The sequence below is a fragment of the Agelaius tricolor genome, unplaced genomic scaffold (genome assembly GCF_023055355.1).
Source record: "Agelaius tricolor isolate 1412-34295 unplaced genomic scaffold, bAgeTri1.0.p SCAF_4, whole genome shotgun sequence".
NCBI lineage: Eukaryota > Metazoa > Chordata > Aves > Passeriformes > Icteridae > Agelaius > Agelaius tricolor.
Genome location: NW_027269264.1, coordinates 40548610 through 40573512, shown reverse-complemented (window position 1 = coordinate 40573512; position 24903 = coordinate 40548610). Strand labels below are relative to the sequence as shown.

Here is a 24903-nt window from a genome sequence, read left to right as displayed (position 1 = left end):
GCAGGAGACACTGAATAAATACCATTGACTTCCATTCTAAACAAAATAACTTTGGTAACTTTCATAAATGCCCACCCTAATTCTGCTTTAGTGTTACTTTAGCTACTATTCATCATCAACTGCTCTGGGAAAACCCAGCAGTACAAAAGATTATTCATAGTTATACAGCAATGTATAGAGAAATGTATAGAGATGTGTGAAACGAAATATATTTTAGATATCCCCAAAGAAAGGCCTTAAACATAAGCATGTCATTGTTTTAGAAGTATAATACTTCTACCCAAAGTTTACCACTGTGGTCAGAACAAAAACTATATGCCAAACGCTGTTCAAGATGTGATTACATTTTTATGTATGAATTGTTCCCTTAACTTCTTCTGCCTCATTCTAATTATTAGTAATGCTAACTAAACTATTTAATATATGAAAATTATAGTTTCAGATTGACTATTCCCTACACAGCATATGACATGGATGTTTGTACTTCTCTTGGTTTGCCTTTTTCCCTGAACAAAATATGTATCTGTCTTCTTAGTTCTAGCTAGGAATTTATTACAAAATGAAACTGTGGTACCTTTCCCATGATCACATCCTTCTTGCAAGTCAGTAGCCTTTAGAAGTCCAGGCCAAAAAAGTTAGACAAAGAAAAAGGTTACAGATTACAATGATCATGCTGATCTGCAATTTTGTCTCTATTATTGCAAAGGGAAGAAAGAATATCAAGATCTAAAAAAAGGCTAAGTATCATTTGTAACATGAACTCAGTTTCTTATTCATCAGTAAAACTGAGTTAATGACAGTGACCAATTAATAAAATGCTTCTGCACACAAGACCTGGCTAATATAAAAACCCAATTAATCCCTCTTCTACCCTAGCAGAGAGACTGTACCATAGAGTATTTCCACACAATACACAATTGAGTATTTCCATTTTTCTGAAATGAAGAACTTTCCTAATTCAGTAATTCTACAAGACCTTATCCATTCTCACGATGGTGGGTTGAGGTTTTTTTTCAGCTACTACAGGCCAACTTAAATGCAAGATCTGTTGCATTCACATCAGGACTATTGAAGTATTGCTTGGAAGGACTCTCCTGAAAACATGCAGATCAACCTCCTGCTAAAGGCAAGCCTTTTGCCAGCACTAAATCAGATCAGTTGTGGGGCCGTTTAACTCAGCCTTGGAAACCTCCAAAGATGAAGGCATGACTACCTCCTTAAGATTCGGTGGTAGAAGAAGAACATTTAATAGAAAAATGTCCACCAGCAGACCAGCACCTGATAGCCCAGTGTTAGGACAGCCTTACTGATAATATAAGCTCCACTTATCTCAGCATTTTGAAGATAGATGGAAAGTGAGGTGGTGTTTCAGTACAAACTTGTTTATTCCTTCTTGCTCCTTGTTAAAGCAGTTGTATCTTCACACATTGGCTGATTTACATCCTGCTATAGCACTGCACTTTGACTCTTAGATGGTTTACTTGTATCTGAATATAACTTTGGAATGAATTACCCATGGCCTGACTTTGATGGAGGAAGAGAGGCTCTAGATATTTTAGAGGTGCTTCCAATATTTTTCACATGGCAAACCCTAAAAGATGAGCTGTTATTGTATTTTAAAAATAAACAATACCCCACCACTTTACAGTACACCCAATAAGACCTATTATTTCAGGGTTTTTTTAAGTTTAATGTGATTACCATGAAATCATTGATATATCATTAAAATGTTAGCAGAAATTGGATCCTCAAAGCACATTTATGTCAGAAAAACTTGAAAACCCCATGTGGTTTTGTGGCTGAAACACTGAATTGGGCAGACAGTGTTTTTTATTCCCAGCTTTCTACATGCACACAGTAAGCAAATAATTTCATATGTTCTTGATCTGAAAAACAGAGCAAATGGCAGTAACCTACTTTACAAAGTGCTTTGAGATCTATTGATGAAAAACCTAATTGAAAGACTTGCCTATACTAAATAAAAGGTCTTATCTCTGGAAATTACTCAAGAGGGCTTCAAATCTTCATACAAGCAGATTACTCTGATGGAAATATGTTCCTTAAGAAACTGATTCAGTTAAATCATTGCAACTTCTGTGGTACAAACAAGACCAAAGAAAAAGCCCGAAGCAATAACTGCAGGAGAAAGGGAATGCCTTTGTAGGTCAAGCAGCATAGGGTAAAATTTTTCTGAAGCAAGCACTTCAGTCTCAATCAGTTCTCATTAGCTTTCACCTCTTCCTGTTCTAGCTTCTGATCACACTGTACAAATGAACGTGCAAATAACAGCAAACAAAGTCCAGCCTTTTTACCTGAAGCTAAACCACACATTACTGGGTGTGCAATATAAACTGTATTTGAAACTTTCAGTAGATTGTGCAGGCATGGAAGACAATTAAAAAGAAATAAGGAACAACCTGTGCCAGACATGAACTTCCTAGTGTATTTTAAAGTAAAGATGATTCATTTTGGCAGCAGTTCAAAACCTGGCAGTGGGTAGAGAGGGAGACTTAGCCTGAAGGATAGATTGTGTTGTCGCTGTCATCCTTCCTCATAGTTTTGTCTGGAACAGCTTAAGAGCCTTTTCAGCAAAGCATGCTGAATCAACTTATTCTTGGCCAGCTCAGTTTGCTTTTTGCTGAGCCCAGTGCAGGCAAAGAGGAGGGTGTGACCAGTACAGCCTCTTTATTCTGCAGACTTCCTAGCCCCTTGTCATAGTTTCTACTACCCAGAACTAGCTAAAATTGAACAGGATTCATTGCCCAAGGTGTCTTGTGATAGGAGTTGTAGCTTTTGTGCATGTTCTTTAAGTGCAGAGGAGCTGTGTTATTCGCTATAATGCCACCACAATCCCCTGTGTCTGACTCATATAATCTAAAAAATTATTAGAGCTTAAAAATATTCATGTGGGGTTTTTTTGCTGTAACTGGAAGACAGAATAAGTACCTTGGAATGTAATGACCTAGATGAATTAGTTCAATCCTAGATTACTTTCTATTAATTTGTGGGGTAAGTACATGTGTTTGCAGTGAAGAGAATGAAACATTCTGCTTTACATGAGTTGATAAGCATTCCTGAAAGAGCACTTTGATGTTTGAATCTAAGAGAAACAGCATCTTAAATGTAGTCAATGACATCTACACCAAGAAACACTGAACACAAGATCTCTCTCTCTCTAAAACATTACTTGCTGGGGCAGAAAAAAAAGGCTAAGATATGACATGGAAGCCCTTTTATCATTTCATAAGGAAATGGGCCAATGCCTGGTGTCCAGAGCAGTTGGTCTCATCTGATATAATTTCCAGCTTAGACCATGATTTTTCTGAGTCATAGCACTTTTCTGAGTGATTTCATTTGTCCATGCTTTAGGAGTTGTTGTTATACAAATACAGCATGGATAGTTACAGAATTACACTATTAAAAGTGTAGAGATACCCAAACAGTTCACTTAACAACAAATACTGTGTTTAAGGAGATCTTCATATCACTATTAACATACCTTTCAGAGACAATAACACATAGAATTTTGGTTTATCAGAAGTACTTTTCATTTTTTAAGAGGTTCTTCTGAAACTAAATTTCTCATAGGGACAACATAATTATCAGAATCATAAAAGCTGGGCATTGGGAAAGAGAGGACACAGATGTTGCCTTTCTGGGCCTAGGGACCAGGAGTGCAGGGAGCAGGAATGACAGCAGAATCCTTCCCCTATCCCTGGAGTTTAACCATCAGGGCCATGACTGGTGCTCTGCAGAAGCTTAGATTGCAAAGGAGAAGTAGACAGATTTTGCCTCTCTAATTCTTGAGCTTCTGTATATCCTCTTCTAGACCAATGAATGCCAAAATACTCACAAAATCATATGGTAAGCTTAGGCTTACTAGCAACATTTTCATTCATACTTTCCCATCTTCTGCAACAAGACTAGAATGCAAGACATCAGTGGAATTCAGACCTCTGACCTTCTGAATATTCACAATGAGCATGCTTTGAAAGCATCATACACTTCAATCTCAGGACAGCTTTTGTTGTCTTTGGTGTGGTACAATTACTAAAATAAGATGGTTGGAATGCCTTTCCATGTACCAAAACAAACACCTTCACATGGTTCTGTAACATGCATCTGCACCAAATATACTATGGTTGTGGTTTTAAACAAATTGTTTGACATGTTTACAAAGCTAGTCTAAGTTTCAGATATGAATCACTGTTTTTCCAAAAAGTAACAGTTTATCTCATGCTTTGTTGAAAGCAGGGGAAATAGAAACATTTTCTCTTCATAGCTATGACTTTGCCTTTCTTGACATCATCAAAATGCATTTGAATTTAACTTATCTATTTTCAATACTTTAAAAAAGAGGGAAGAATGGAGAAGACAGAAGTTTATCATACATACCTCTTTAATATGCTGTCATTAGTGATATTTTAGAATGAAAAATAAGAACCAAAGACAATACTAAGAAGAAAAGATTATAAAGAATTTTGTTTTTATTGACTGATTAACATACATGTTCACATGAGTTAGAGAAATAGTACTGGTTTATTTTATATTTAAAGTAGTTGTTTTACACCATTTCTTTTAGGGGAAATACTGCATTTGAAAAATAGGATTTTTTTTAACTTTCTGCAGGCTTTTCCAATTGGCCATATTCTTCTTTCATAACTTCCTCTGTTGATACTTTTCAGATGCTCTTCAGCTGTCTTCAAACACCGGACTACTTAATATGATAAAAAGATGAGCTGTGTTGTTCTTTGATACCTATACACTCATGGAGTAGTGTATATACTACCCCAAATCCTTCAAAATCTGAAAGAGCAGCTTCTGGTGGACATGTATATACAGAAATATGTATCATATCAGACCATTGTGTTGAAACTGAAGATTCCCACAATGCAAATCTGAGTCTTAAGTATCTGGGGGGATTTTTAGAAATTTGGAAAAGAAAGGGAATCTAGTCAGGGAAAGAAATAAAGATATCTATGTACTGCTTAAAGATGCAGCAAAAGGCAATCTCCTCTACTAAAATTTAGTTGGCAGGATAAGAGAATAAAGGATTGACCTGAACTAGAAGGGTGCTTTCATATACAAAGAGAAAGGTACCTTTCCTCAAGGTTTAATGAGTTTACACCTGCAGACTAATGGATATCAAAGCTAGGCTTTCCTCATATTTAAAATGCTATTTTGTTGCTGCAATAATGTGCAAGTGTTTCTACTGAAGTAAATCCAAATAAATCTGAGTTCTTTGTGAGAAAGAAGGAATATGTGTTGTCACAATTCATAGTAAACATGGGGAGTTAGAATATACAAATAAATTTGAGAAAAATTCAGAAAGTTCTGGGTTTAGGAACTCAAAAATAAAGAGTATAATTTTCTTTATTTAGTATCAACAGTCTACATTTTATTTTATCTCTCCATACTTCATATATACATATTTCACTAGAGGCTGAAAGAAGTTATTAGAAAGTGGCTGCAGTAGTTCTTACTATAGACTGAAAGGTGTGCTACCACCCTGTGAAGGATCCTTTGTTCTGGTTAAACAGAGCAAACAAGTAGTTATAATCTCAAGACTTCCATGACTAATATGGAAAAGTGTTAATACACATTATTATCTTGGATAGAAATTTAAGGGGAGACTGTTCATGCAGCTTATAATTAAGATGTTAGAAACCACCTAAAGAAATGAATATAATGAAATCAGTGAATATTTGTAAGCAAAATCACTTTCCAAATCTTGTGTGTAGAGGAATGAAACTAAATGCAGCATCTCAGTACTGTTCCTTTGTTAATGACATTCAAGAGAAAATTGTGACATTTGTTTTTTAACTGATCTGACTTGCACTGTTAGTGTCATGATCAGAAAACTGGATTAAGGCTGTTACACAACTAACTGGAAGTGGCTTGCATGGATAATACCTTCAACTGTAAGTCGTCAGTTATGCTCTGGAGACTTGCAAACCTTGACTCAAAATCTGAAAACTTTTGGCTTGTACCACAAAGAACAAGGAAGATAGGCAATCAGTCAAAATAAATTGTGTATCCTACCTTGGCAAGCATTAGAGTAATGTACCCTCCCAAATCCACACAAAATGTTTTGTCAAGGTCATTCCTTGCTTCTCAAAGCCTTTCATAGTGCAAACACATAGAGCATTTGAAGTCAGCTCAGCTTTGTACACTGATAATATTTTTAGGTTACATCAGTGAGATGAAATGATCAAGATGAAAATTGCAAAACCACAAAATCTAATCCAAATCCACTAAAGAAGCAGCATATATATGTAACACACATATTAAATGTATTTGCATGTATTTATATTACATGAAAAATCACTTTACAAATGTCAAAGACCACCAACTAATGCAACAGTAATTTTCTGTGATTTCAGTACCTAACAAAAGGATGATAAGAATGCAGAAAATAAAGGATTTTTCTATTCATGATTTATTGATAGGATTAGTATCCAGACATCATAAAAATTACAAATTAATTGTGTGTAGCTAAGGAAGCTATGATGTATAACAGCTAGAGCTTTATAAATGAAAAACCTCAGGAACAGCAATCAAATTCCACAGGTATTGCTTATATTGTTGAATAGATAGAATATTTTTTTAAAATATCATATCAGTAAAGTAGAACACAAGAAAGGTCAGAAATTTGTTTTGCAAAAATATATTTTATTTCTTTATATTTCTTTTGGAGCCAGCTCTTCATGAATTACAAAGATAAGATTATTGATTTTAATACAATCAAAGACTAGAACTGAAATGTTACTTTCCTCAGAAATCTCCAGTACAATTTTCTCTTTCCAGAAATCACATGGGAAACTTTTTTATGACTCCTGGACTCCTACTTATTTATGCACAGAACACGTTGAAAGAACACCATGTTCAAAACACTTTGTCATTGCATAGGCAAATGCCTACTATTGATGTCCAGATCATATGGTTTTTAAAGATGTTTAGTTTAGATGATAGCTTTGGACACCAGGATTAAATGGCTTTGGAAACACTGTTCTCAGGGACTGTGACTGGCACACAAGCAATAAAGTAGTGTTGTGCCAACTACATTGCTGGAGGGAATAAGAGATTTAAAAGCCTTAGTAAAAAGCCATGCAGACTTTTCTAAAGAAAAGGCTGCTGGTGGTGGTGATGGTAGAGATCTGACTGTTTGGACATAAAGGATCCCAGAACTATTCTTAAGATCTGTAGACTCCCTGACATTGTTACAGCTAATAGCTGTTTGATTCACTTCTACCATGGTGCCAGAAAATTGGCAGGTTTGGCATAAAGGGGTCATATGATGAGTTAGGCATGGATGTTGCTGCTGAGCTTTATTTCCTCCAACAGCTGTGAGGTCCTTGGCAGGTCCACCTGCTGGATTTAGGAAGTGGAACAGCACTGCCATCATTGCTGGCCATCATGAATGGAAGCATACAGACATTATGACTGGTGGGCCAGGGTGGAATGAACAGAAATGAAAAGGAGGGAGAGAATGTGTCAGGCTGGATGCCATTACTGCACCCGGAAATGATTATTCAGATATGCACTGGCTCTGGAGAAAGCAAGCAGGGTTCTCTGTGGAGAGTGTTCCTGCCAGTCTCTTGTCCGTCTGGCAATTATTCAGGGAGGCAGTTATCCAGGGTTATCTGTAAAACTGTGTCACTCTTGTCTGCTCTTCTTTTGCAGGATGCTCAAAAGGATTGTGTGGTATGTGCTGGATATATCAATCACACAAGACTGTTGTTTCACAGCCCACAGCCATGCTGAGATATACCAACCAAGCTTTTAATGTTTGCTGATGGTTGAATGCTTATGCTGTTTTCAATTCACTGTCCTCTAGTTACTGCAGCTGGCACTGTGTGATTCTGCTGTTGGCAGAGCAAGGGTGATGAGCAGCAGGCCGAGGAAAAGAATAACTGTAGGTTCCTCTTCAGTGAGAGTGAGGAAGTGGTCCTTCTTCCATCCTGTTGAGACAAAAATAAAAGTGAAATTCTTGCATCTGTTTCTCAGTAATTTGGAAATCTGTAGCTTCCAGGAACAAAGCTCCCACAATTTATTAAAAGCTGCACTTCTATTTGTGTCTTTGACTCATAGAACAGAAAGAATAACAAACACCTAGGCTGAAAGAGATTTAACAGTGGTAGCAGCAGGGTGAAGGAAAATTGAGCTCTCAGTGTTTTTCTGAGTCTGAAATGGTAGAGTTGCTTTCCCCCAGAGAGTTAACAGATAGTGGTGCTTGCAATAGATGGAATTGTTGATCCAGGTGAGAACTATGCTGTCAATTTAGTAGTTGGGAAGAATATAAGAAAAAGAGCTTATGGCTGCAATAATTTTGGTAGATCTTCATAAGTGATGTATGAGAAGAGGTTTAACAGGTTTTACTCAGTTCATTAATACATATCTTTTGAGCAAGGATTCATCTTGAAACTCAATAATATTATAACCCTCAGCCTTGTGTCATGCCTTAGGTAGGTAAATATATTTGTTACGCAGTTACAGCTGGGAAAAATTGAACCATGAAAGGATCATGACTTATTCAAGGCCAGAAAAGTCCTCTGTAGTACAGCCAAGAAGAATATCCAAGTTAGACATCAAGCTATCAATATTCTAAAGAATATCTGAGGTCAAAAATTGAACTGATTTCAGTAGTTAGTGCAAAATGTACAAACAAGTGATAAAAAAAAAATCAAGGCAGCAGATATATTGTAGAAGGACTACACTTTAGCTTGCTGATTGCTCTGTTGCCTGTTTTTGCCTGTCTTTCATACTTAAATTGCAAATTCTTTGGAAAGAGATCACCTTTTTGCTTGGGATCATATGGTACATAGACCAAAAGGTTCACCAGTTCACGAGTAGATGCTACAGCAAAAAAAATTGTTAAGTGTAAGGAATGTGACTAGACAATGTAAGAGTGTTGTAAGTAGCATCATCACCATTATTTCTTAAAAGGAATTGGGGAACTGTTATTACATGCTTTGGCAGAACAAGGAGATTTAAGTACAGCTCTTTCCTTATACTATGTGTCTGAAACCTAGGTCAAAACATCACTTTCAGTTTCACAGATCCAAAAATCATTTTTAACAAAAGTTCAGTACCATGTGGACTGAAATGTGAGGGGAAAAAATCTTTAAATGTGTTTTCCATTAAAATATTAATGAAAAGCATAAGTAAAGAAAAAAACATTAAAGAAAGAAATTTATAAATAGCAGTAGACTAGACATTCCCAGTGTGTGAGCAAAACCTCTATAATTTTCTGGAACAGATTCCAGTTTTACCTGACATTCTTTCTCCTGAGAAGTGTTACAGGATCCTGATTTTCTGAAGGAAATTTCTTCTGAAAGGTATACCTGTTATGCTATAAAGTAAGAATGGTGCATCAGCAAGATTGCAAAGCATTTCTACAGAAAACAGTAATGCCAGAAGATTTTCAGTAAGACCTAGGAAAGTAGCATGAAAAGGTCCTCAGATTGGTTCTCATTTAGCTGCTTGACTTTTCCATTACATTACAGAGGAGTAAACAGGAAAGGATTTTGGCTCACAAGTGGGTTTGTTTTCCCTTTCTCACAACGGAAAGAATGAATAGAAGATAAAGGTGGGGATAAGTCTTTCTACACAGACTAACAAGACGTGGAGAATCCAGATTGTATACAGTATTAAAACACTTTTTGCATGTTTAGTCAAGACCAGAAACTATGGACTGTGTTATCTCATATTTATTCTGTTTGTGCATGATGATGCCTAGGTTATGTATTCAGGGGCACAGCAGATCCCTATCTCTAGCATGTTGAAAATTGTTGATTATTCATTACACTGTTACAAGTTTTGTGCAACAAGGAAACTCCTTGGCTTGCAAAATCTTAGTGTGTTCCCAAACAGAAGTTTCTTTGTGTACAACAGTAGATGTTCCAAATATTGCACGATGTTAATTTGAGGCCAAAGGCCTCTGTTTCATAACAAACCCTGGGTGCCGCTACTTGTGACTAAAAACTGCTAAAAGTCTCAGGTTACCTTCTAGAGCTGTGTTTTAGATAGACTGGGAAATAATCTGTGCAAGAGGTAACTGAGTATCTTTCAGAGCCCTTCAGTAAGTTTTGTACTTTTTTTTCAATCAGGTGAACTCATTTATTTGAGTGCAAAAAATTTTAAGAGCAAATGAGAAAACACAGATGTCAACCATCATGTTCAATTTCTGATTTCAAAGTGGTAGAGCCTTTATATTGTGCATAAATCTGTATTGCATGCCAGCAGTACACTACATAGTGTTCCAGAGTGAGGAATGGAAGGTGGGTTTTATTATCCACTGTGCTTCTTTCTCTGGCCAAGGCACTGTGGAGAAACACACATTTGAAAAAAATAAGGTGAATAAAAGGATTATAGGCAGAATGTACTTCATTAGAATTGAAATTCAACCAGTAATGAAAGGATAAACAACCATTATAAGGCATGCCATGCATTTTTAAATGATAGAATACTAATTCCACTTTGCATCTTATCCAAAAGTAATGCAAAACCTTGACAGACTGGCCTTACTCAAAAGGCAAAGTAATGCCTTAACAGGAGTGGCATTAGCTATTTCTTATTGTGGTGCCTCTCACTGTCCCTGTATTTTATATTTTGCCCTGTTCTTAGCTCCTTTCCAGAAAATATTTCACCTCAGTGTACATGCACACTCCTCAGTACCCCACTGCCACCCTGACATTTTCCTTGAATTTCCTGTTTCCTTCTCCCCTGCTGGAGCCTTCACACCCCGAGAGAGCTGTCCCCTTGAACTGTCATACGCATTGTATGCACCCTTACCTCCTAGATTTACTTTTATTGAAGACATGCTTCTTCTTCTCTGTATTCTATTCCAACCAATCACTAATGAAAGGGATATTCCTCTTCCATTTGATGAGCATTTATAAAATACCTAAAGTCATCTTCTTGTTCTGTTTAAATGTCTTTAAAAGCATAGGAATTTGTGTGGTTATTTTCTTTCTTTTTTCTGTAAATGTGATTTTGTGGCAGAAAGGAATATTTGAAAAGATATAATAGTGCACTGATTTGCATGGAACTAATTTCATGCTGCGTCTACAAAGTGGATACTTTGTTATCTTATTCCCATGAGTAACATTCTCACTTTGTCAATGTGTCTTGGTCTGGGACTCTTCCAGAAAACTCTTTCTAATTTGCAGCAGAGGCTTTAAGTGTCAAATACCACCTTTATGAAACTCAGATTTAATTTATATCTCTAAGTTGTACATTACAAGAGAATATTAGATGATCTGCTTATCCTAAAGAAACCATACTTGCAAGATGACAATGAATTCAACTGACCTTCTGAGCGTCCTTCACTGAAAAACTTGCACAAGGACAGTGGTGGTGCGGCATCTTGGCAGACCACCTAAATAATTCACTTGGTGTGACCTCAAGGCCTTACCTATTGATATTATTCTGCAAGAATATAGAGCACAAAGAGTGTCCTCAGGCTTTTGTCTAGAGGGAAAAACTTCTTCCTATCTCCTCATGAGAGGATGAAATCACCGATCCCAGCAAATTGACCATACTAATAACCATTGTTGAGACGCTTAGTTAATGTTACACTTGGATGTTACACCAAATTCTGAGAAAAAAGCCTGAAATATTCAGCTTAAGTGCTTTGAACTGTGTGACTTCTACTTTATCTAAAAAACACACCATCTTGAAAACAACCTTGTATGCATAGCAATATTGGGTTTTCGTTTTCTCATCTCAGATCAAAAAGCAAAACCACCCCAATGCGGTCGAGAGAAAACCCCGACAAGTAGAAAATTTACTTGAACCTCCCAAGGTTCGGTCATGTGATGTCTCCTGCCTTTCTCTCTCGCAGCCTCTCAGGAAACAGCCGCAGCGGTAGGTGTGCGTGGCAGGGTATAACCCATCTGCATGTGCGTTCCTGCGCACACATGGAGGCGGGCGTGCTCCGGGACATTAACGCTTCTCCGTCGTTTGCAGACACGGAGAATGAGGACCTGAGGATGAGGGGAGCGGCGCCGGCCCACTGAGGGCAGCCCGGCGAAGGACGCGCGGAGGCTACGAGCGGGGATGTGCATGTAATTTCCTACTGACTCCGGAGAGGGACGACCAGGTGAGCTGGGGCACACTGGAGAGGCGATTCCTCGGCCGCACGCAGCGAGGCACCGCGGGCGCTCCGCTCCTCCCGGCCGCTCGCCGGCTGCCAGGGCAATGCTGGGGACAGGACAGGCTCTCATTACGGGGGTGCGAGCGGGAGCGCTCCGAGATCCGGGAAAGGCTTCTCCGCGCCCCGCACGGGGGAGCCCGGCGCGCCTGCCCGCCCCGGGGCCACAGGAGCCCCTGCCGCTCTCCCACACGTGGGGAGGGCCGCGTGGGGGCGCGGCCGCGCTGGGCGCCTCCACCGGCTCCCAGGCTCGGCCCGGCCGCCCGGACGGACCCTGTCCGGCTCCAGCTCCAGCCCTGGCAGCGGCCGTGGCTGTAGCCCCAGCCCCAGTCCCAGCCCCAGTCCCAGTCCCAGTCCCAGTCCCAGTCCCAGTCCCAGTCCCGGCCCCGGCCCCGGCCCCAGCCCCGCGGAGCAGCGGCGGTGGCGGCGGCAGGCGCGGCTCCCACCCCGCCCCGACACCTGCGCGGGGGCGGGCGGGGTGCGGCCCCGCGGCACCTACGGGCGCGGCCCCGCCCCCGGCGCCCGCCGCCGCCAATCCGCGCCCGCCGTCCGCCCCCGCCCTACGCCGTTTGCGCAGGCGGCGCCGTTTGCGCAGCGCGCTGTCCGCCGGCGGCCCCCGGTGCTCGGGAGCCCGATGTGACCCGACAGAGAAAATGGCGGCGGCGGCGGGGGATCGCGCCTCGTCATCGGGATTATCCTCGGGCGGCGGCGCGGAGGCGGCCGCCGCCGCCGCCTGCGGGAGCCTGAAAGGCGGCGCGGTGGCGGGGAGCGTCGCCGGGAGCGCCGGGGGGCTCTTGCGGGAGGCGGGCGGCGGCAGCCGAGAACAGCGCTCTGACTGGAGACGGAAGCAGCTGCGCAAAGTGCGGAGCGTGGAGCTGGACCGGCTGCCGGAGGCGCCCCTCTTCCTCGCCGCCGCCCCGGCCGCCTCCTCCTCTTCCTCCTCCTCCTCGCCGGAGCCCCCCGAGACGCTGCTGCTCCACTACTTGCCGGGGCCGCCGCGCTCCAGCCCCGCCAGCCCGGCTACCTCCCCCAGCCGCTGCGCCGAGCTCCTGGAGCCGCTGCCGGCGAGGAGCCCGGCGGGGACGGACCCCGCTGCGGAGCGGAGGATGGAGCCGTCCCCCGCCGCGAGGTGAGGGGCGCCTAAGGCTGGAGAGGCGGGCAAGGGTCGGTCCCGGCGGGCGCTGCGTGACAGCGGCGGCGTCGGGGCTGTTCCTGCGGACGGGGCTCCGGGAGGGCTCCGCCGCCCCGTTCCCCCCTGGCCGCGGGCCGGTAGCGGATGCGGGGGCGGCGGGAGCAGCCGCGGAGCGCAGCGCTGGGGTGCGGCGAGCAGAGCTCGCCCGCCTTCCCGCGGGGCACCTGGTCCGGGGCTGAGGGAGGGGCACGGCCGGGCCGGGCTGCCCCACCGGCCGCAGCTGTCAGCGGTGCGGGGCTGCGCGGGAGCCGAGCCGAGCCGCGGGGGGCGGCCCGCCTGGCTGCGGGGTGCGTTTGTGCTTGACTTCGGCCGGAGTCCCGAAAGGCTTTGAAGTGTGAGCTCGGGGCGGTGGCGGGGCCGGATGTGTCAGCAGCCATTGGGGCTCGGGGCGAGCGAGCGCGGAGCTGCCCGCGGGGCCGCGGCCGGGGCCGGGCGGCGGCTGAGCGCCTGCCCTGCGGGCTCCCCGGGCGCTGCCCGAGCACTCTGCTGCAAAACTGAGTAATCGACTTTATTATGTCTTTATTTTCTCCTTCCCCCCTCCCCCCGACTTCTCCGAAGTCAGATTCTAGTTCGCAGCTTCGCGATAATGCAGAACTGATTTCTTTTAGTAAGAAGAGGAAAGACTTTGAAGCATAAATATCCTCGTTGTTTTTCTAGGAGAAAGTAATTTTGTCGTGGTTTAGTCTAGGTGAAAAATTTCAGTGGTTGTATTCAGTGCCCTGGTGTTTGCAGCCTATATTTGCCTTCTATATGTACTAATTGATAAGTCCACTTCCTTGTGATCTGCCACTATTTTGCCTGTTTAACATGTGTGCAGCTATTCAGGTTGAAACAAACTTATGCCCGCAGTGAAGCAGTTTAAGTACTTTAGAACACATTTCAGCTTTAACACGTACTTGCTGGGTCTTACTGGTGTACGTGTGTGTAGACACTGCAGTATGACCAGGTAATTTTGATGTCAAGATGACAATTTCACCTGGATCTCTTGTAAGGTTTTATCTGGTGTGTACTCTGTAGTTTTAGAACTTAGTATTAACACCCATTGACCTATTTTAATGATGCCTTATAGTTTGACTCATCATTTAAACCTCATAAATATATTATTCCTGTTTGGACATATGGCTTGTGTGTTCTTTCAGTCAAACCTCAGGAGTATTTTTTAAAGGTTGAATTACCACAGGAGTACTGTAATAAGAACAGTTTTCTAGACCAATGTCCTGTTTATATGTATTCTCAGCAATTCAGATGGATTTTGGCCTGTGGCTAGGGCGGTGTAAAATACTTGTTGTGGTGTGATTGTGCAGATAAGAAATGGCTCTGTACTTACAGAAGGATTAGCAGGAAATTGTAAATGTTTTGGGGAACGGTAGTGATGTACACATTTTAGTGAGTGCCTTGTCCTTTTATAAACTCTTAGCACCATCTTTGTTTTTATAAAGTCATGATATCGTAATGTACTGCATATTGTAATACATTAATAATGTATCAAGTTTCATGGCTTTCAAGAAAAAAAAGAATATGAGAATATGTTTGAAGAGGCTGAGTCTCATGGTGATAGCAAGTGGGAGTCAGGCTCAACGCTGGAGGTGCAGGAAGGTCAATGTATGTTGCATCAGTGGTGAAACACTGCATCCATCCTTGCTGGCTGGTCCCACAGCAGCAATGACAAAGCAGCTGTGGATTTTTTTTTCCTTTTCACACGGGCAATTTTGCTTACTTTTAGGTACCTGTATTTGGCCAAATCACTGTGTTGAGTGTGTATACAAGTTAAAATACTTGTAAGCACTTTGTGCTATTTGACTAGGAATGTTAACAAATCTTAGAAAATACTGAATGCCAAAAGCTTTTCTCTTAAGTGTTTCAGTGAGTCTGCTTTGAGTTTATTATAATGGCAGTTGAAAATACATGACAATTTTAACAATGATTGTCCTTCAGAAATACCCTTAAATGCTCATTAATTATCTCAGTAATTCTGTGTGCTGTATTACCAATAAACAGATATTAGACCAAGTAGTACTTTATCAAGCTGCTTAAAAAATTTAAAACATCTATCTGTCCTCATTTTAATATTGACTTGTTTCAGCTGGAGGAGAGAGCCTAATTTATATGTGAGTAACAGTAGTGCACATTAAATTTACCTGGGCAGCTGTTGCCCAGATATTTATTAAGAGGCAAACTTAAAGGCATAATTTAAAGAATGTTTTATCAGGCACGCTTTGAATGCAGCTAGTTTCCTATAAGGATCTACTATTAGTTAGAAGATATTATGCTTGCTCCAAAGTCCCCCTATCAGTCTCTTTGGTATTACAGTTACTTCCTTTTAAATAGATTCTCTGTTTCTGTTTGTGCTGGAAGAACTTCTTGAGCCTCAAAATGAACCTGAGAAGGGAAACTGAAGCTTGAATTATAGATGTAAATATTACCTTTTTCCTTCAAGCTCTCAAGCATTCTGCACGTCAAGCAGTAGAGTGAATGTTTTCACTTATAGCAGTGAGGGGTCTAAGCTATCTTGTATCACTGTAAGAGAAGAAGGGAACTGTTTTCCTAGGAATTGCAGCTTCAACATGATAAAGCACTTCAGATCTTTTATCCCATATATATTGTTTATATTGTATATATTGTCAATATATTGTTTTTGTTCATAACAAGAGTCAAATAGTGAATTCATTGATAACTGTAGTGTGATTTCTTGTCACATGAGGGAAATCCATGGAGATAAAGTGCACTTCCTTCTCTGTGAGCTTAACAATATGCTTTTAAAACATCCAGACCTTAAAGTGATATTTGTATCTGAAATTGGTGTAGATGCCTTATTACTTTCTCAAGTACACCATTAGTTTATATTGCTGCAATCATGTTTTTATAAAAATGAAAGGAAATAAACGGTGCAGTTCATCTGTGTGCTATAACCACATACTTTGTGACTTCCATGAAAATTAGGTGTTTGAAAAGGCATGTGCTAGATAGTTCAGCTGCAAGGCTCCCCTTGTAGATGTTTATACTGTATTTTTCTGCAGTTGGCGTTTGACACATGCTAGAGGAACCAAAGTCACACTGTAAAACTGAAGTTTTGTCTGTATGTACAAGTGTGTTAGTAAAAGCTCATCAGTTTCAGCCCTGTTTATCAATTTGTAGCACCTTTGATGACTTTCAAAGGAGGACATGAATGCTTCTAACAGAGCACTGGGAGATGTAGTGGGAACAGGAGAGCATCTACAGTGATCGCACAGCATGGCCAAGGATTTTTTTGTCACTGAAATGCAAACTTTTTCTGTTTCTGTCAGTATGTAACTAAGGTAAAAAAATATATATCTTATTATTAATCTTGGCAATTCCCAGATAAGGTAAAATATAATTATGTATTTTATCCAAGTCTCTAATGCTTGATGTTTGTAACCATCTGTGTAAATAAGCTACCAAATTTTCTGCTTCCAGTTTGAGCAGATACTGTGGTGAGAGAAGATTGCCTTTCTACCTCTTCTGTGCTCTGCGGCTTGGGAGTACTTTTGGAAGAGGGTCACCTCACCCTCTACCATGTCTGATTTTTATCACTCTTAGTTATTGCAAGTGGTAGGGTTCTGCTTAAATGCTCTGATCTGGTATGGCAGTTTCTTTGTTCCTGTGCAAAGTAAATAGCTTGTAACTAACTAATCTGGAGCTTTCTGTCTCATTGGATTTAGTGATACTAAAGGTTCAGTCTCTACTGTCACTCAGTGAAGTCTAAGTCTGCCCAGTGCAATACCTGTGTGTAGACGTGTGTAGTCATATCTTACCCAAAGGCTGAACATGCAGAGCACAAGATTTGAAGACCAGTTTTTCCTTCTGTATGATGGATTTGAACTTCACAAGACCTTTTATTGTACTAGCGCTTTCAAAAGTAATGGCGCAGCTGTGCAGAGATTTATGCTGCTGCAGGGAGGCATGAGGCAGGAGTAGAAACAAGAATCTGGGGGTGTAATGACTATGGGAATGCTTCTGTTGGCTTTCACTGGCTTCCAGTATTGGTGAAACTTGGCTTAAGCTTGTTTAAAATACAAATTACGCGTTGCCATGTAGCTGTTTTTTAAACAAACTTGTAAAGCTAGTTTTCAGCAGAAGTGGTGATAAGAGGATGGATCTGGTTTGAGTTCTGAGTTTCTAAGGCTAATCTGAGTGTTCTCAGAGGATTCTCTGCAGAGACCTGAGGGTCATCTTAATTTACTTTTTATCCGCTCTGCGCTCACTTAAAGCTCTAGAATTACAGTTCATTCTTTTTCTTAAGGCAGAGTGGACAGAAAGCCTTTTGAAGGGCTTCATTACTTGTCTCTGTATGACAAGGAGAACGTGGTTAAGTGGAGAGCTGCTTTCTGTTGCCACTCTCCCTTTTTATCTTTACCCGAAGGCTGAGTGTATTGCCTGCAGGGTTGCTTCCGCTTTCCAGTCTTACACTGCACAAGTAGAACTGGAGTGTTCTGGTCTTGACTATTTTTTTCCTGTATGTTTGGAGTTTTGAGGGGGTTTTGGTTTGGTTTGTTGCTGGTGGGGGGAGGGGTTGTGGGTTTTTGGTTGGTTTCTTTTTTTTGTCTGTTTCTTGGATTGTAGGATTTGGTTTTTCTGTTTTTGTTGAGTTTTGGGAGTTTGTTTGTTTTATTTTGTTGTAGTTGTTTGTTTGTTGGTGTGCTTTTAGAAGATCAGTTTTGTTGACTATTGGCTGTAAAATGTCCTGAAAACACAGTAGCTCTATTTACTTGCTACCAAAGAGTAACTTGAAATTGGAAATAATTTATGTTCTATCTGGAAATGGATGAAATAGTTTTCAAATAGCCATAATAAAAGGTGAGAGAGGCATCAATCCTTCTTTTTTTTGGCTTGTTTATGTCCAGTTTTGTTTTTTTTAAATAGTGTTCAGCATGTGATGATTAAATATTTTAAGATGTTTGCAGAAAGTGGGGTTTTTTCTTTAAACTTAAAATGTAATGGAGTATTCCTATTTGTGAGATTAAACTGTAATTCAAGACAGTCTACCTTTGTTTCACAGTATCTCCATATATTTCATTGTGTCCATGAAGTGTAAACTATTCAAATCATTCATGGAAATATAGCATAATACTGTCTGCTCTCATCTCTCTTGTCCTAGTATTCGAATTAGTAGTTAAATGACTGCTAATGTGATTATTATGCTGGACAGCTTCAGTTCTTTCCTAGCATTTCCCATGCTGCTCCTGGTACTGCAGCTCCTTGTCCAGGGTCACTATGGAAGGTGGAAATAGAGTGCTGGGAAGTGAGTTGCATCTGCTTGACCTCACTGACACCTGGCCACATCTGACATCTTGTTTTCTGAGCTCTTCCCCATCCTCTTCTTGAGCCTCCAGTCATCTTGCTTTTGAGCAAACTGAAATGAGTTCTTATTCATCTGTCAGCAGTGATGATCAGGTACTTTTGGGAACTGGCAGTTCACCCTCAAAGGTGTGTTTCATATATGTGTTTCATTTCAGTAGTTATTTCTCTGAAATACCATCTTGCAGCCTGATGATTTTCGAATATATAACCATTGTGTTTCTCTCTCCAGGACTTTTCCTTTTGGATGCTGAAAGAGCTTGGTCTAAATATTTAAAATGCTGAAGGGGAAAAAAACCCCTAACCCTAATTTGTCATAACAAATTGAGAAACAGTTAAGGGGTTTTTTTTAATACAAAGTATTTATATTACCTCCCATTCTACTGCAAATAAAATGTCTGCACAATATAATTTTAGTAATTCTTAGTATTCTTTAAAATGGAGGCTTCTAAGGTCAGTGGATGATATTTTGCCTTCAGATAATATGTAAGTGCTCTGCATTTGGAGATGTATACAGAAATGTAAGTATCTGTCAAAGGTGTGGTGAAGCTTGCAGCTCATGTACAGTTTATTGAGCTTGTCAGATTAAGACACTCTAGCAGGCTAGTGTTTGTTTACCACCATGGCTAAGGCAATATTGCTATTGCTTTGAATTATGACTGTACTTTTAATTTCTGGTTGCTGAATATATAGTTCGAAAATTCTTGCTTAGTCAGTGACAGTTTTTCTGTTTATCTTTTTTTTTTGTTTATTTTTTGGTTTCTTCTTTCATTGGTTTAGACGGTGGAGTTGCAAGGTCTGATATTAACAGTCTTTTCAATCTTTTTTCTCTGATTGCAGGTTTTAACTTTAGCATTGCATCTATAATTAGTGTCTTAAATCTTTCCATAAGTAAAGATCTGAGATGTCTGTTATTTCACTAAAGGAAATGCCTCTACAGAACTCTAGGCTACAGGATTACAGTTTGCTTTATGTAAGAAATTATTGCAGTTTTGATTAGCATGGAAGCTTGCTGAGACAGTGTTAATGTATTCTTAAAAACTTGGGATAACTTAACTTTCATATTAAGGACCTGCTTTGCCTATTATTTTGTTAGATTATTCATATAAATAAAACATACGAAATGGCTTCTGTAGTTGAGTAAAGTTCTTTCACACTTCATACTTGAAATGGAAGAGTGAAGAGTTAGTTTTTAATTGTGTGGAGCTGGATGAAGTTATTCTTAAAACTGTACTAATATACATAAGTTTATTTTTAAAAAGATATTTCAGTAATGCCTCTATATTGATCCATAAAATGGCTTCTCCTGTAAAGATAGAATTACCATTGATTTTTGGGGTTTTTAACTGTAAGTTCTTCGTTGATTTGTAATGAACAGCTTATTACAGTCGGTCTCCTGATCTCTGCAGGCAAATCGAATGTCCCAGCCTGTAGAAAGTGCAAGGGCTTTGGGGTTTTTATTAGATTTTCCATGGTGTGGAAACTATTTCTAAAATGCCCACTAAATGCAGCTGAGCTTTTCAGTATCTGCCTGCTGGGGGTGGGTCCTGGTTTCTGGCAGGGTCACAGTAACCAGGATCACTTGCTTTCTCTTTGAACCTCCAAGGTTAGGGCTTGGACTGGTGGCCTCATACGTTCTGCTCCACACAGCCTTGTTTACACACTTCCTCAAACATCTTCCTAAAATTAACTAAAAGTTAGTTTGTTCCCTGGAGAAGAATTTACTGAGTTGCAACTGCATGTTTCTTACCCTTCCCAGAGGCTCTTGGGAGGAAGAGCAGGGGTACATGGAAGAGAGATCTTAAGGACATGCAGATTGTTCTGCATTTGCTTTAAACCAGTAGTACAAGAAGAGGGAGAAGAAGCTTCCCGCTTCACTCCCCTCCAGCCTTGTGGACAAGAAGGTATAAAATGAGATGGCTGAAGCCATACAGAGTTCTGGCAGAGAGCAATGTAGGTGGCCTTCGGTGTTGTCATTTTAGAAATACTTTATGCCAAACCTACATGGAAAAGTTGGATCTGCTTGGTTTCTCTCACTGTGAAGATTACCATGCAGACTGAGTGTTCTTTTTTGTGGTGAGAGGGCACATAATAAAACAATAAATATTTGCGATTAAGCTATTCCATCTTTTCAAAGTTGTAAGGTATTTTCATGTAAGGATGTGTTCAGCATTGTAAAGCAGCATATACTGATACACTCGTCAAGCTGAGTGAGAAAAGGTGTGGGTTGGCAAAGTGTTTGACCTGGGAGATTTGTGCCTGCTCATTGTCTTTGGCTTATGCTGCATGCCAGCATCCTCTGTTCAATGTGGTTACTTTTGTCACTCATTTCTGCTATATTGCTGGTAGCAAAGGATTCAATCCTGAAAGAGAATGCTTTTTTCTTGTATAGATACTTCGAAGCCCAGTGACTCCAAGTTGACTCTCTTAGGAATGGAAAATATAGGAAAAGGGCTTAGAAAGTACCAGAGTATAATATAAAAAAAATGTCAAGTGTTTCCTGTACCTGAGAAATGCTCATTATTTTAGCCAAAAAGAATTTCTCAGTCTGAGGGGGTTTTTTATTCCACAAAAGGAGAGAAGTCAGGATTTGCAGACTCCTAGACTGTCTGCAAATCCGGTCTCTTTTCTACAGTAGAAGATGGACTTCCCTTTCTGAAGAAAAAAAAATTGTTGGAAAGGTTTGGTCTGAACATTGCCCGTTGACATGTCCTTGAAAAAGGTCTTGATGACATCTCATTCAAATGTTTACTGTCTGTTGCAAATAAAACAGTGCCAGTAAGTTTCCTTGGCTATTGCTCTTTGGGATACAGTTCAATAATAATGTCACAAACCTTTGTGAAAAGTGGCAGTTCTCAGAAAAATAGTGTCTTTAACCAAGCTGAGTATGGTGGTAAACTATTGAAACTATGAACTATGGTAAACTATGGTAGTAAACTAATGAAACTGCTTACTGTTCATCTTTCCAAACTCACTTGTTAACTCACAAGTTATACTTGATCTTGAAATTCTTATTTATATTGAAAACTCTGAAGTATAGATTAGTAGCTCTTTTGTGAAAAGTTAAGTGTATGTATGGTAAGCAGAACAGTGCTACTGTATTGCAAGATTTGTCTTTTAAGCGTGTGGTTAAGTTCCAGCACGTTCAGGTACAACAGTAAACCGTCTTGTCCCGGTAAATGTGCTGAAGTATTTAATTCTCCCTGGTGTCTCAGCAGTAAATTAGTATGCTCTACTGTTAGCTTGTTCTGACCTGCTCTGAGTTGCATGTTTGTGGCAGAGTTTTACAGTTCTGCTGCTGCTAGCGATGATGCCCAGCAAAGCCAAGTGGAGAAGGAGAATTGATTTGACACTTTGAAATCAGCTACATATGAGCTGCATTCCTTTATTTTAAAATTGACTGCAAATGAGAATAGAGGTCCAGTGCCAGGGCAAGCCGCTTGTAGACCCTGGGAATCAAGACTGCAGGGCAGAGCACAGCCAGAACTTTTAGATTTTTGGCTTCTTTTCAGCCTACCGGGTAGACTGTTGAGGAACTAGCAAGGGGAACTAGTAGGAAATCTGCCAGTTTCTGTCATGTAGACAGAGTTCCATAGGAGCTTCATCAAAATAGGTCTTTCACTTTTTCTTATTTGACATAATTTTTTGAAAGTATTTCTTCCCAGGAAGCAGCTTAGCTTGTATGCATTAGTATTTCAACTGTATTTAACATACTTGCATGTGCATAAGTAGTTGCGACCTAAATAGCTAGAACTGAGACAAAAACACAGATTTTAATTTTGGGAATGAGCCTCTAGGAAAAACCTTAAACAGTGGTGGAGCCTTATAAGGCTTTATTGGTATTCTTTGTGTGCAACTGTTCACTTTATGTGTATCTACCATATTTGTAATATTGGTACCTTAGCCTGAAATAAGGCAGTTTATCACTAAGTACGTGACTAACTAGTGTGGGGTTTGTTCAAAACATAAATTCCTCTTCAGAGGAAAATCGGTGCCTGAATTTACCATTATGCCCACCTTGGAGTTGCACATGACTCTGTCAGTGTTCTGAGTGAGCTTTCTCTGCTTATCAGCTCTGTGTAGCAGCTGGCAGCAGGATGAAGCTACCATATCTGTTGTACTAGGTAAGTTCTCTGCACCTTGTGGCACGCAGCTACATAAAACTTTTTCTAGGACTTGTAAAGTTAGCAAGCTGGATTGCCTCTGATGCTTCAGGCACTCGGTACCTCTGTAGAACTTTGCGAGGAAAAAGAAGGGTGCAACATCTGGTTATGTAGTATGTGCTACAAACTGCAAGACCTCCTGGCCGTAACAGAACCTCTACATAGAAGTGTGTGTTTTAATTAGCACGCTTAAGTTGCTTTTGCCTAGGCTATGCTGATTTTTGGTGCATACTGATTTGTTAAATATCTAAAACTCATGGGTTTGTCATGATTAAAACCTGGATTGAAAGGATACAATGGTGCAGGTGGTCAAATCAAGATGGTGACTGTTTCTTTAATGTGCCTAGGACCTGTAGCTATGAATAGTTAGACTTAAGATTTTAAAAAAATACTCAGTTTGTTTCATCCAGCTTATTGGGAAATAATTCAGGTCTGTTCCATTAATGTTTGTGAGGGGAAAGACTACTGAAGAAATTTACCTTCTCTGGTTAACATTGGCACAAAAGCTATATTAAGTTTTTCTGATCATAGAGCCAAAAGTGCTAAAGCTCTGATTTGCACAACTAGTAAGCAGGCAAACTGGATTAGAACAAAGCCAAAACCAGATGCAGGGCTCATTTATACTACAGCAGCATTTTCAGAAATGTGACATGTCATCTATGCAAAAGAGCTCAACTGATGATACTACTTAGGACCAACTGTGTTGTGTCTCCCCTCTGTGGGGAGAACACAGCTTGTATTATGAGAGCTGATGCCTTAGGAAGGCTCTTTTTTTCATATTGTCAGTTGATCTCTGGTTGAGAAGACACCGTTGCCTCCAGATCTCAAAATATTTGTGCATCAGACATGGTGACAAATAAATTTCTCATTTGGTGGAGGTACAGAATAGGCATATGGATTTTGTACTATTAATATTTTTAAACTACTGAATTTTGCTTGAAACCACGAATAATTATGCAAAGTTTTTTGGTGCAGTTATTATTGGGCATGGTTTTGGCATTTTTTTTTACTGTCAGTCTGTCCAATCTTTCCTCATGTTTCTTTATAACCACTTTGGGGGAGGAAAAAACGCTCTTGTTCTTTTTCTCCCATTAAGTTCATTTTAAAGAACCAGCATTTCACTTTATCTCCTGAAGGCCCAATGTATGCTTCATTGCATTTCTGAATCTCATTGTGAAAAGACCTGCATTTTGATACTTAAAAGGAAATAGGAAATGAGACAATATGGGTCTAGCACTGTTACTCCCTTTCCATGTTCAAATAAATGGCATGTTTTTATAACTGGGAGGGGATGAAGCTGGCTCTCACAAGGGAAGTGGTTAGTTCTTACCATGGTGACTTTTGATAAGGGTTTGTTGGGCTACTGTATACTTATTTGCACTTGCTAAAATAATCTATAATGACAGGATTTAAAATTCTTAACCCTTTCTGTGTAACTGCATTGGTCTTTCAGTTGTTGTGAGTGGGCAGCCAAGGAGTAAGCACTGAGAACTCTGCTCTTCCATATTCATATAGCAGCTTGTTTATAATTTTGTGTAGGTGCATGACTGGCTAGCTAATGCTTAACCCAGACATACTAAGCAAGTATGGGAAGTCTGTCTCCTGAAAGTGGTGACCTTCCCTGTGGAGACTGTTCAGAGTGATACAGTTTGTGTTGCACATCTGAGCGTTCCTGAGGCTGACTGTGCAAATGCCTTCTGGTTTTCCAGGACAGGATTACGTGACAGTGTGTCCTTCACTGGTTCTGGGCTGCGGTCAGCCTTGTTCAAAACATTTCAAAGGTGTGTTTTCTTTCTGATGTTTGCATGGGCTTGGGGCTCTGTCACCCTTTGCTTGTCCCAGGTTGCCTGACATTTTAATGTAGCAATTAATTCAATGGGTGACATGAGTCTTCAGCTTCTAGTTCACAGTCAGGTCATTCCAGTACCTAGTAAAAGATTAACTTGTTGAGAAAAGTATTTCCATAAACAGTCCATTAGCAAGTCACAATTTCACATGCAGACTTTCCCCCAGCTATAGTTACACCAGTGTGTCCTGGAAACTTGTTTTTATTTCTAGACTTTTATATATTATTGTGG

General features: G+C 40.5%; 1 protein-coding gene and 1 long non-coding RNA gene across 4 annotated transcripts in view; one reads left to right on the top strand and one right to left on the bottom strand.

Annotated features, from left to right (window-relative positions):
- Nucleotides 1-6651: 6651 nt before the first annotated feature.
- Nucleotides 6652-11897, bottom strand: LOC139589198 (uncharacterized). 2 transcript variants are annotated; one of them, XR_011678966.1, is made up of 3 exons: nucleotides 11314-11897; nucleotides 9273-10323; nucleotides 6652-7961 (listed from the first exon to the last, which is right to left on the bottom strand). It is a non-coding gene; the product is annotated as an uncharacterized lncRNA (long non-coding RNA). The 2 variants fall into 2 exon arrangements; XR_011678965.1 differs by having other exon boundaries at nucleotides 9273-11897.
- Nucleotides 11898-11973: 76 nt separating this feature from the next.
- The window catches only part of MAP3K1 (mitogen-activated protein kinase kinase kinase 1), a 60721-nt gene continuing 47791 nt past the window's right edge, over nucleotides 11974-24903 (top strand). The window contains exon 1 of one of the 2 annotated variants that reach the window (XM_071425382.1): nucleotides 11974-12103. Coding sequence is in view for 1 of the 2 variants with exons in the window: in XM_071425383.1 (XP_071281484.1) it covers nucleotides 12808-13283 (476 nt within the window). In the remaining variant the exon portion in view is untranslated. Of the gene's footprint in view, nucleotides 12104-12746; nucleotides 13284-24903 lie in introns of those variants that run through there. The other variant, XM_071425383.1, reaches the window with a different exon arrangement.